The 12,426-nt window shown below is 35.7% G+C and overlaps 1 protein-coding gene across 2 annotated transcripts; it reads left to right on the forward strand.

Moving 5' to 3' along the window:
* The first annotated feature begins 1,099 nt into the window (after positions 1–1,099).
* On the forward strand, positions 1,100–11,862 carry LOC116720772 (arachidonate 15-lipoxygenase B-like). 2 transcript variants are annotated; one of them, XM_032564192.1, is made up of 15 exons: positions 1,100–1,642; positions 1,881–2,057; positions 2,673–2,877; positions 2,995–3,076; positions 4,155–4,277; positions 4,361–4,464; positions 4,845–5,011; positions 5,112–5,255; positions 6,758–6,961; positions 7,168–7,254; positions 7,342–7,511; positions 8,188–8,309; positions 8,762–8,862; positions 9,667–9,837; positions 10,800–11,862. In XM_032564192.1, exons 2-15 carry the CDS (start codon positions 1,905–1,907, stop codon positions 10,977–10,979), a joined length of 2,013 nt encoding a protein of 670 aa, XP_032420083.1. In that variant the 5' UTR covers positions 1,100–1,642; positions 1,881–1,904; the 3' UTR covers positions 10,980–11,862. The 2 variants fall into 2 exon arrangements, with proteins under 2 accessions (XP_032420083.1, XP_032420081.1); XM_032564190.1 differs by lacking the exon at positions 1,100–1,642 and having other exon boundaries at positions 1,664–2,057.
* Positions 11,863–12,426: the final 564 nt, after the last annotated feature.

Consider the following 12,426-nt stretch of genomic DNA (forward strand, 5'->3'; position numbering starts at 1 on the left):
GTGTGCTGTTTGGTATTATTTTTATTTGTTTATTTTATTTCTTCTCAGGGCTTGGATTTTATGGGAGGCGGTGTTACATGTAGTGGTGGCTGCATGTAGGATTTCCCCCCCAGTTCAGGTTGCTGCTGAGCTCCGACAGGTTAAGCAGGCCCAGCTGGTTTCACTCTGCCTCTTGATTAGCAGAGTATAAGGCTAGCTGGGAAACTGAGTTCAGGACCTCTTGGCCAATTGGGCAGCCTGTGTGTGGGAGCTTTGTGGTGCTGTGATGGAGGATTGTTGTTTGCTAGAAACCCTGGTTTTTGTTGTTGCTCTTCCCTTTATTTTCTTTTAGGTTCTCATTTTTTTGACCTATAAGATTTTTTCAGATTATTCTTGAAGAATAAAACCTTTAACTTTACCCTCCTGGTTTTGTCTCTTCATTTTTCCCTGGTTTATTTATTGTTACAGGCCCCCTCCAATATCCCTAGATTGCCTTGGGGGTCTAGGCAGTCATAAGATTTTGATTTAGAGCTAAATATGCAATAAAAAACCAAATGAAAGCAACATCTGTTTCATTTAACAGTATATTGAATTTGCATGTTGTTTCTATTTGTTGAAATCAATGGATTGAAGAACATTCAGTTGGTATGTGCTTTAACAATGCTGAACACAGGTGGTCAGGCAACAATTCAGCTAGACAGAGTAAAACGTGTGTCAGAAGCTTGTGGAACGTTAAGCACTTTTTCAGTTATTTTATCATTGGTATTTGCACAACAGAGTGACACTTACTCCATTTGCACCAGAAAATTGAGTTATGTAACCTGAAAGTTCAGTTTTAGACTGCAGACTAGTTTTCTCTTTTGTACAGCAATTTCTATGGTTTCCAGATTAAATAGCATCCAAACCCCTCTCTAAACATTATAGGTCGAGAACAGGTTACATTTAAATGATATGCCATCTCTGTACTTTGCCAAACATGACACATAACTGTCAGATACTGCATTACAGGTATTGCATTAAACATCAAGCAATTTCCTAAATGATGAAATGAATAGTTTCATAATGTTGCTAAAAGATCAGCACCAGATAATATGCAAATAAGTCATCATTTTGTTGACTTTTTACAAGACCGCCCTACTACTTATAGAGTTCTTGCTAAATCCTTTTTGTCTGTAAGAAGGGATTTTGATCAAATAACTATGCAGAGAAATAGTTTTGCATTAAAGATATGTGTTGCTTACTCTAAATGTGGTTTGGTGTGAAAAACGGTAAAAAACCATCTTTGTGTTAAGTAATAAATTAACATGCGCTCAGTTTGTTTTGTTGTTCTGGGAAAAACAATTGTAAACAAAAATCTTGGTTTTTGTTATTATCAATGTGTCATTCTGCAGTGACATGCAGGTGTTATTGATGTTATCCATATCTCAAGAGGTATGTAAACCCAACGTGTTGAGTCATGAAAGTCCCCACATTTAAGTAAGAACAGGAAAAACACTAAAGATGAGAGGTGGGAGGTTTACTTTCCGCGTAGTTTCATTACCATAGCCGTTTCTTACTGAACAAACACTCCCATTGAATACGTGTATATATACAGAAAACAGTGGTGCTAACTTGCATCAACACAGCAGCTCTTCAAGGAAACTTTGTGATCTCATTAGCAGAGGTAAGACTAATACATTCAAAAGTTGCTGAAAAACAGAAACAAACAAGAATCTTTTATTTGTAGTTGTTATATCAAATTAAATTTTTCCATTTCATTCTGATTCAGTATCTTTCATCAGTTTGTCTGTAAAACGTTTTGTTAGTTATCAGGGCAATCCTTTTGAATTGTATTGCAATAAACTAGAACAACCAACCAATCAGTGTTGATGTTGATTGTTTTTCTCTCTCTTGACATCAAGGTGGATCAATTTTCAACAGCAAAAATGTTGGATTATGAAGTAACTGTGTACACTGCTAATCGCGCCGTTGCCACCACTCTCAACAATGTCTACATTAAGCTGGTTGGCACAAAAGGGGAAAATGAACGCAAGCTGCTGTTGAGCTTGAGAGGAGCTTCGGCATTTGTCAGAGGAGCTGTAAGTCTGAAAGATTGAGCTTCAAATTCAAATGAAGAGCAGCTTTAGACCAAGAATCACAAAATAACTGTCACTTATTTCACAACAGGGTATGTGTAATGATATAAAGTCACCGCATTGTTTTATATATTGCGTCCCGGAGAAGTACAATGCAGGGACTTGCAAAAGTATTTAAGGTCACTGAACTTTTCACATTTTGCCATGCTACAACCGCAAACTTCATTATATTTAATTGGGATACACCAACACAAAGTAATGCATAATTGGGAAGTGGACAGAATAGGATATACTGTATAATTACAAAAATGTTTTAAAAACAAAATGAGAAAAATGTGAGTCATGAATTTGCACCCTTAAGCCAAAACAACTTCCATTTTTTGTAACTACAGCTGGTATTATTTTAGCGTATGTCTCTGCCAGCTTTAGAAATGTACAGGCTGATATCTCTCTGTTCTTATTTGCAAAATATATTTGAGCAAGATACTCTAATGTAGATAAGCATTCATTGAGATAAACCATTCTGTTATTGCTGTGGTTTACCATTGTTGACCTCTTGCTATAAGTATGCCCTTGAAGTCTTTTTATGATTTCAAATTGTTGTTTTTATTGTGGTAGGTGGCATCTTTTACAGTTTCCTCCCCCAAGTCCCTTGGAAAACTGGTGCTGGTAGAGCTTGACAAACAGCCTCTTTTGCTGTTCCCAGAAGATTCTTGGTTCCCAGCCAAAGTTGAAGTCAAATCCCCAGAGGGAGACATTTACAACTTCCCCATCTACCGCTGGATCACTGACAGCAAGGTGCACCGCTTCAGAGAAGGAACAGGTCCGTCGAACAGCCACAAATTCTGTTAAAAGCTTGGTTCTGTTAAACTAGAGGAAGACAGGAGCAAATTAATACCAACACATCATCACATGATTTTTTTCCTCTCTTTTTTCCCAGCCTTGAAAGGGTTCGAAGATAATCATCATCTTGGCAGGGACAGCCGGGAACAAGAGCTCAAGCAGCGTCAGAAAGACTATGGGTGAGAAATCAGAGTGGGAAAAACACAAAAACCCCTTTTCCCTGTCTGAGTTTATATTTACGACTGCATCTTAATAACTTGACGTAAATGTACTTTAGCAATTCAATGTAACACTGCAACTCGTTATATTATAAACTTCAAATTTATAGACAGACAGGCCTGTCAAACTACTAAAATGTTTAATCACGAGTAATCACAAATTGAGCACAGATTGTTTTTCAAATGTTCTTAATCTACTTAAGAGAATATTTTGTGCGTTTCCTCCATAAGCATTGGGGTGGACAAATACACTTCTTTTATGCATATGATTGCAACAATACCAAACATGACAAATATTATTCAGAATGTTCTACAGAAAAAAAGAAGCTATAAAAAGTACCTCTTCAAAAAATTGTCTGAGGTATTCGTACGCAATTACTCCTAGGTAAGATAAGCGTGTTTTACCTGTTATGGTGAAATACTAAGGCTCACAAGACAACAGACTTTAAGTGGAATTAAAAGAAGAACAATAATATAAAGTACACTAAATATAATGTAACAATGTAACACAACATTGCAAATAAATCACACATTTGTAAAGCTGAGTAACACCATAAGCAATGCCCGCCAGTCGCCATGGCAGCACTTCTTACTCTTAACTCTCCACCAAACGGGCGATAGTGGCGAGCAAGAGGTGAGGAGGGACAGAGGGCTGTGCTTTTATACCAGAAGTGACAAAGTTGTACCAACCCGTACTGCTGCAACCAATAGGACAATTCAAATGTCTAAGAACCGTTTGACCGAAGAGACCAATAGTGTGACGATTTTAAACAAAATAATGCAGAACTAAAAGAATTGCACAAAAATGTCAAAATTCTCACAGAAACATAAAGACAGAAGCCCAGATAGCTTATTTAGACAGGTTATCAGCAAAAAAAAATGATTTGGGTGTGAGTTTCACTTTGATTACCTTTTTGATGAAATTCTAATTTACTAAGTCGCAAGTGCATATGCTGATGTGTTTTGTATTGAGAAACAAAATGATTTTTTCCATCTGTACTAAAATAAAACAGCATAGAAATTCTATTTTTTTTCTCAGCTGGGATGTGTATGTGGAAGGAATTCCTCACTGCATAAAAGTAGATGGCCCATTCTCTCTACCTGCTGAAGTCAGATTCTCCTTTACCAAGCAGACTGAATTTCTGTTCACAGCAAACACAGGGTAAACTCCTAATAGTCTGATACACATATGCCTTTAATTTGAGATTTTTATGTCACATTAACTTTTTGTTTTTTCTTAACTAGGCTGGCAGAGCTGAAACTGAAGGGGCTGGCTGATAAAAAAACTAACTGGAAGAACATTGATGATATCAACAGAGTTTTTTGCTGCAAACAGTCTGATATATCTGGTATTGACAAGTTGCACTAAAGTTAATCCTACTAAGCCTTGAAACCTGTTAAGACTGGGGTCTGGGTTTAATATTTGTTGTAATTGTTTAAGTTGCATTTTGTAAAGTTCTTTGTAAAAAGAATACAGTGACACTTTTGTTTTGTGGTGATTTGGATGAAAATGTAAAATAATTTTCCTTGACACAATGTATTCACAATGTATTTTAGAGTGTTTATTCTTCAACAACAACAAAAAGTTAAAAGTGCTCTCATGGCCTGCAAAAAATTCAGCTTGCTCTTCCACCATTTTTGAAGACTGTATTTATCATTTCATTTTTATTTTTAAACAAATTTATTGTGTTTTTGTGGAAGAATTGTGTTTTTGGTTTTTTTTTTACAGATTATGTCCAACAACACTGGAAGGAAGATGCATTTTTTGGTTACCAGTTTCTAAACGGGATTAATCCCATGCTGATTCGCCGCTGCACCATCCTGCCTGGCAACTTTCCTGTTACTGACAAAATGGTTTTCCCTGATGGTTGTTGCAGCTTGGCAGAAGAAATTAAGGTAATTATTTGTACAAAAAATATATAGCTATTTCTAAGTAGATTTGAGGTTCTTGCATTTTTAAATAAAATTGTTAACATTTTCTTAAAATGTTAAACAGAAAGGCAACATATTCCTTTGTGACTACAAGCAAATGGATGGAGTGAAAGCAAACACCATCAATGACGAGAAGCAGTACCTGATGGCTCCACTTGTCTTGCTCCACAAAGCTCCAGATGATAAACTCATGCCAATTGCTATTCAGGTGAGATTAGCACTCATATACAGTAATTAAAGTGCACGAATTATTAAGTATTCAATTAAATGTCTTTTTTGTACAAGCCAAAAGATTAAAGTTTGGCAGGAACCAGACAGTCGGGCATAACATAAACTTTGGGAAAATATTTAACAGAAAGAACCAGGCTCTTAAGACCAAGCAACCATTGATTAGGTTGAGTTTGGAACCCAAAACATGCACATCAATCACTACAGCCATTCAAGATAAAAGTATTCATTGCAAAGTTGCCATTTTCAAATCAAGTTCATAAGACAAACATTTTCATGATAACTGCCGGAATGAGGAGGAAGTGAGGAGAAATGTTGCCTGATCACAGCTAGAGGACCCAACAGAGTAGCTGTCTGGTAAGCCTTCTATGATAACGCTGGTCTATCAGTAATTCATGACCACTTGTCACAAAACCTGTAATTTAAAAGATTTTTTTTAAATATGTAAAATTCGGACAGTATCCGGTATTCAGATTATTTTGTGACTAGCATTGTTACTCTGGTGTTAACAGGTGTGCAGGTGTTAGCATTGCTATCAACAGTACAACACACTGTTTTACGCAGCGACTTTGTAAAACATTGCAGCAGTGAATGGATGCAGTTAAAAGTTTTTCTTTTCGATAAATTGATCAGTCAGTGTGAGAGGGATTTACCCCCTCACTAACAGGTGCTGTATTTTTGTACTTATGCTCTAATTAACTTAATTCATAACTGTATTTTTGTTTGGGGAAAAGTTTAAATCTGCTGATTTATAAGATTTTCTTCTGATCACTCTCTACTTCTCACACATTAATTCAACACATTCCTGTTAGAGTGGACTTTTTTTATTTAAAACAAAATTCTTTTTTTTCTGTTTTAGGGATACATGACTCCAAAGGACCTTTTGTGTTTTAAAAAAAAAAGTGTTTTTGAATCCTGCATCTGCTTTTAAAAACAATTGCAATTCATGGATCCTTCACACTATCAACATTTTTTTGTTGTTGTTTTCTGATTCTGAAATGAGACATTTGCACTTTTAGCAAGACATTGATGCCTGATGGCAACACTTACTGTGGTGTTATAAGTTTGTGAATTAATCAAGCCAATTTTAAATGTAGAAATAACAAGAGATTGACATCCAAGTTGTGTATTTTGAAAAGAATTGACATAAGTCGCAAGCCAAATTCCTTTCTTAGAAAGTAGACTTGTAGAAAAACTTGGAAGTCAGATCACACAAAGATTATAGGTCTATCACTTCAACCACCAGTCTGGTTTGTTCTTTTGTCGAAGGGTTATAGCTTCAAACACACACGCCTATCTGACTACTGTTTTGTTTAATCTGATTTCAGACTATCAGTGTGGCTTAAGTTCAAACTCTTCACAGAGGTTCTCAAAAAAATGAGTCAGCAGAAAAAATACTAAACAATTTCAGAAACATTGTTCATCTGCATGATTTACCTGTAATCAAATAAATACCTATACGTTATTTAAACTCTGATGTAGCTGAAGCAGAAACCAGCAGAGGACAATCCAATCTTCTTGCCATCTGATTCCAAGTACGACTGGCTGATGGCAAAGATTTTTGTCAGAAGTGCAGATTTCAGTGAGCATCAGCTCAACGTTCACCTGCTGCGCACTCACCTGCTGGCTGAGGTCTTTGCAGTGTCACTGTTGCGCAACGTGCCCATGGTGCATCCTCTCTACAAGGTAACTGAAGCTGCAGGTTCCACTGTGTTTATGCCTATACTGACAGATTCTCATGATGATGCAACATGTAAAAAACTTGAGCTTATTGATTTGTTAATTTTACTCATTCTGAAGTTTTGACTGTGTATTATTGTAATTCAGAATAAGTTTTTTTATTTGCAAACTGTTCCTGTTGTTATAACCAACAGTGTTTTCTCCTTTTTCAGCTTCTCATACCTCACACTCGCTACACTCTGCAGATCAACTTCTTAGCTCGGAAAAGACTCATATCTGAGGAGGGTGTTTTCACCAAAGTAAAAAAAAACTTTACTCAGAAGGACATCATTAGTTTTAATTTTGAATGACAGTGTTTGTCTTTAACTGACTTTACCTTTCTCTAGTTTTCAGCTTCTGGAGGAGAGGGTATGATGACAATTCTAAGGAGATCGCTGTCCTCCGTAACATACAGCTCCCTCTGTGTGCCTGAAGACATTGCTGAGCGCGAACTGAAGGACGTACCAAACTTCTACTACAGAGATGATGCACTCAGAGTGTGGGATACTATCAACAGGTGTAATAGGCTATTTCCATTTTGCATCTTACATCATGCTACTTTATCTGTTAACGACAAATCGTCAGATGGCTTATTGTACAAAACTTTCACACTTCTACTTAATGTGTTAGGAAGAGAAATGGGTAGTAATTATTTTTTTCTGCCTTTTGTCTGAGCTGCTTTTCAGACTGCTTTGTTGTTTATACTGACTAAGGCCTTCCATTTTGGCTTGCAAAACAATCATGTTTGTACAGAACAACATTAATGATTATACTGTGAACCAGCAAAAAAAAAAACTTCTCCAGCAACTATAGATGGGTAGAGTTATCCCTGGGGCTAAATAAAGCTTTGTTAAAAAAATCAAGAAAGATTTTAGTGGATTTCAGTTTTTTTTTCTTTAATCCTTTCTCATGTTGAATTTAAATCAGCCCAAATTTACATCAGGTAACTTCCTCTGGTAATCATCCTGACTGTTGTCCTGTATCATTTATGGTCATTTTGCCCATGCAAATAATTTGTGGTATTAAAGAAATCAGTGATATTTAAAATATTAGAAATGTAAATTATTAGAAAAGAAAAAAGGTATCATAAATTCAGTAATATTCCTGAAAAAAAATCATGAAATGAGAAACACACTTTACTCTTACTGGGTATGTATTTAACGTGTTTTACAAAATATTTCTGTGTCTGAAAGATTTGTGCGGGGTATCCTGAGCTACTACTACAAGACTAATGCTGAAGTTCAGCAAGACTCCGAACTTCAAAAGTGGATTTTGGACATTTATGAACATGGATTCCTTTCCCAGCCTCGCTCAGGTATACATTAAAGAAAATAATACGGCTTGATAAACATATTACAGATCTGTATAATGGAAGCATTTGGGTTGCAAAGGGATGCTGCTGGTAGCACTGTTGCCTGGTAGCAAGGACGTTCTGGGCCTCAACCCAGAACATTGCACGTTTTCTCCATGTATGAATGGATCTTTTCTGGGTACTCCAGCTGCCTCCTAGAAGTCAATTGACTATTATGTTATTTAGTCTCTAAATTACCCCTAGATATGATTGTGTGTGTCCATGGTTGTTTGTCTTGTGTGTCCCTATGTTGCCCAAAGACTGCTGGAGATAGGCACCAACCCACCCCAACCCTCACCCACTTACAGACCTACAAGAACAAGTGGTTAGAGACAATCGGTGGGATGGGATGGACGGTTAAGAATTGATCAAACATCGAATTTTTAAATGTTAAGTTTACTTTTTCTAATTCTCAGGAATCCCACAGAAACTTACCACCGTGGATGAGCTCATCAAGTTTGTCACCATGGTGATCTTCACCGGGTCAGGCCAGCATGCTGCTGTGAACAGTGGACAGGTAAGGGTTTGGGATTTAGATATGATTTTCTAAGATTTAGATATGATTTGTATTATTTGCACATGAATTGAAGCTCGCTGTGTTATTTCAGAGTAAATGAATACAAAGCCATCAATTGATACTGTATATAATGCTACAAATGCTAGAGCATAATTCAAATTCAGCAAACATGGTCTTCAAATCACATAGTTTTTTTGAATACAGACTTTACAGCATAGATAAAACGGATAAAAAAATTGTAATCCTGTAAACACATAATGCAAACACATTGCATTATGAATGAAGTTTATGTCTTAACTGATCTTCTGCCAGGCTCCTATAGTGAGTCAATAAATGCAGGAGTAAAAACACCTTTCATGATCCTTCAATGCATGTGGCTCTGATAAGGTATACTGTCTGTGGTATGCAGGGATATTTGTGTCCATATTATTTTTATCAATATAAATGGGTCTCAGGTCAATACCAAGGAGCACCTTCTACCTTGATTCTATTAATAATGTACATTTTGTTAAGATAGGGTAGGTTGTCATATCAAGTTTAATAGATTTAAAGGTTGGTTGTAAAAAAAACAACAACAAACAAACAACCAAGCAAACACTATTTTAAACCATCTAAAGGTTCAAGCAATCATGGCCTGAATCCAGTCAGCAAACTGTCTAAAGCTATCAGTCAGACAACTACAACTGTAATTATAACCATTATGCTTTAAAGTTAATAGAACTGTATTTTTAAATTTTGAAATTTTGAAATTCCACAAGCAAAAGAAATCAATAACAAACTATAATACTCATTTCTATACTGCAGTTTGACTTTGGTAGCTGGATGCCAAACACTCCAATCTCCCTGCAACTGCCACCTCCAACCAAAAAAGGGGAAGCGACTGAAGAAACAATGCTGAAAACACTGCCAGATGTCAACACCACTGTTCAGGGCATGGCCACCCTGTGGCTGCTCAGCCAGAAGTCCAGTGACTTTGTGAGTGTTCACACTTCATTGTGTTTTGCAAACATATGGTCAAGCTTTATCAAGAACATTTGAACAGGTTCATCTCAATAAAGCAGAAAATAATTAAAAAGTGAATCCATTTCAGTTATTCAGCTTTAAAACCAAAAACCCATATATCTATACTTGTAGATTAATTACACAGTCTAATGTATTCAGCGCATTTTGATGAGTATGCCTTACAGCTATTGAAAACCCAAAATTCAGTTTCTTTGAAATCTTAACTATTACATGAGATGGATACATACGGAAGAGGATTAGGGCCACCGAAAAAAGAAAAAAAAAGAATTCTGACTTTAATCTCAGAATTCTTTTTTTTTCTTTTTTCGGTGGCCCTAATCCTCTTCTGTAGATACAAATGTATTTGTAGTAAGGAAATGTTATGAAGTGGAGCTTGGAGAATAAAGACTGATGATTTGACAGCTTTCCATCAGATTGAAGGAGAGTTCAATCAATCAATCAATCGATTTTATTTATAAAGCATCCTTCGTACTAAAAGCAGCTCAAAATGCTGTGCAGATCAATAAAACAAACCCACAAAACAAAACAAACAATTAACCATCCCACCCTAAATTTCTGTCAAAAAAATGTCCATGTATTATTTGGTCTATGCAACTTTGAGAAATTTCCTTTTGGATTTTCTGTAGCTTCAATCCATTGACAAAATGAGCAGAAATAAATGGTTGAAATAGATCACTCTGCGTCTAATGTTTCTTTATAATATATGAGGTTCATTTTTGCAGTGAATGACCTAATGAATTAGGTTTTTCATGGTTTTCTATTTTCTTGAGATGACCCTGTATATAAATAAGGTAAAATGCTACTATGCAACTCCATGACTTCTTCATGGCTCTATATGTTTACACAAGTAGCCTACATTTTTCAAACATTTGCATCTCGGTGGCAGAAAAACTAAGTGTCATTGATTTCATCAGGTACCTCTTGGTCAGTACCCTGAGAACCACTTCAGTGAGGAGACTCCACGGCAGATGATAGAGAACTTTCAAAAGGAGTTGGCAGCGTTGAGTGCAGCAATCAAAGAGAGAAACAAGAGTCTGGAAGTGCCGTACATATACTTGGACCCAGAGGAGGTAGAAAACAGTGTGGCTATTTAGGAAAGTAAGAGAAGTTTCCTCTCAGTTTTCTTAGTTAATAATAATCCCACACTGGTGTGCTTCATGTTATTTTGGGGGCGTGGGAGGACATGATAATTATTTTCAATTTTATTTCAGTTTAAATGTATAATGCAGATTTGAGTGCAATGCTATTATTTGGGATGCATGCAGGGATATATGGAGTCAGACGAATGAGTGCACCGACCCTATGGAGCTTGTATTTTCTCTTTTATACATATGGTAATGGAATAATATTCTGCACCAAAGAGAATATCTAACATTGTGTTTTGGAGACATGTCTTGCATAAGAGATATGTTTGCAACAGAAAACAAATCTTCCGGGTTAATGATCAAGTACTAAAATGAAAGTATCAACATTTTAGAAAATGGGTTTCTCTAATTTGTTGCTTAAAAATATCTGTGTAAGAATCTTTGGTAAAGTGCAAATAAAAATGCTTTTAAGCAGAAAACAATTATTGTGCATTTCACTTACACTTTTTAGCCAAACAAACAAAATCAAGAAGAATGATTGATTTTGTTCCATTATGAGAAGTCAAGCTGATGAAATTATTTACTGTTAAGAGAAAAGCCGGCCAAGAACACATGGCTGGGTTTTAAGAAACAGTCAACCTCAGAAAAGCACAACATTTTAGATAAGTTTATGTTTTCTATCAGAACCTAGAAGTAAGGAGACTTTTAATTGTGAGGTAAAACCAGATAAAATAATAAATACTATTTTTAATGGGTGTGAACATGAAAAAAACCCACCTTGCATTTATTCAGGCTGACAGAGTTCAAATTCAGTGGGAGAAGAGGAATGAGTGGATTCAGAGCAAAGGCATGTGATTTAAAAAAACTTTCTGATAAAGTACTCAATAAATTCTCAAAAATAAAAAAATAAAATAAATAAGTTATTACCCTACTAAATCAACCTTTTAAGAAAATTAATTTGATAAAATTCACTATATTGAAGTGTATTCAGTTCTTTAATTTTTCTACAGGATAATACACGTAAAGGTAAAAGGTAAAGTAAATTTTATTTATATAGCACATTTTCAGCAACAAGGCAATACAAAGCGCTTTACAGGATTTAAAAAGAAATACAAACAAAATAACAAACCAAAGGAAAGAGCAAAAGAAGAAAAAGCTAATAATGTTGATCCAAAGTAAATAAACTAGATACTCCTATTCAGGGTTGGTAGATTTGTATAAGTAAGTATCCTCTGGTCTAATTCCTTTTCTGGGTTGGAAGAATAGGAGTCTAAAAGGTAGTTGCTAAGGTAGTTTCTCATATTGTTTGTTTTCGTTACCAATTTCTGTAACAATTATTTTTCTTTTCTAAATGCTTTTTGTGTTTTGGGGTTAGTGTCATACTAGCTCTGTTAGCCATTGTTCTATGATCCCGTTTTCTTCTGTTCTTCAGTTCATATTTCTTTAAAGCTGCCCC

Source organism: Xiphophorus hellerii, chromosome 5, assembly GCF_003331165.1.
Source record: "Xiphophorus hellerii strain 12219 chromosome 5, Xiphophorus_hellerii-4.1, whole genome shotgun sequence".
Lineage (NCBI taxonomy): Eukaryota > Metazoa > Chordata > Actinopteri > Cyprinodontiformes > Poeciliidae > Xiphophorus > Xiphophorus hellerii.

Excerpts from the sequence above, each read along its gene's own strand:
- LOC116720772 (XM_032564190.1), top strand. The coding sequence starts at position 1,848 with ATGTTGATTGTTTTTCTCTCTCTTGACATCAAGGTGGATCAATTTTCA. Across the intron at positions 3,077-4,154 it reads CAGCGTCAGAAAGACTATGG|CTGGGATGTGTATGTGGAAG; the intron begins GTGAGAAATCAG and ends TTTTTTTCTCAG. Across the intron at positions 9,838-10,799 it reads GCCAGAAGTCCAGTGACTTT|GTACCTCTTGGTCAGTACCC; the intron begins GTGAGTGTTCAC and ends TGATTTCATCAG.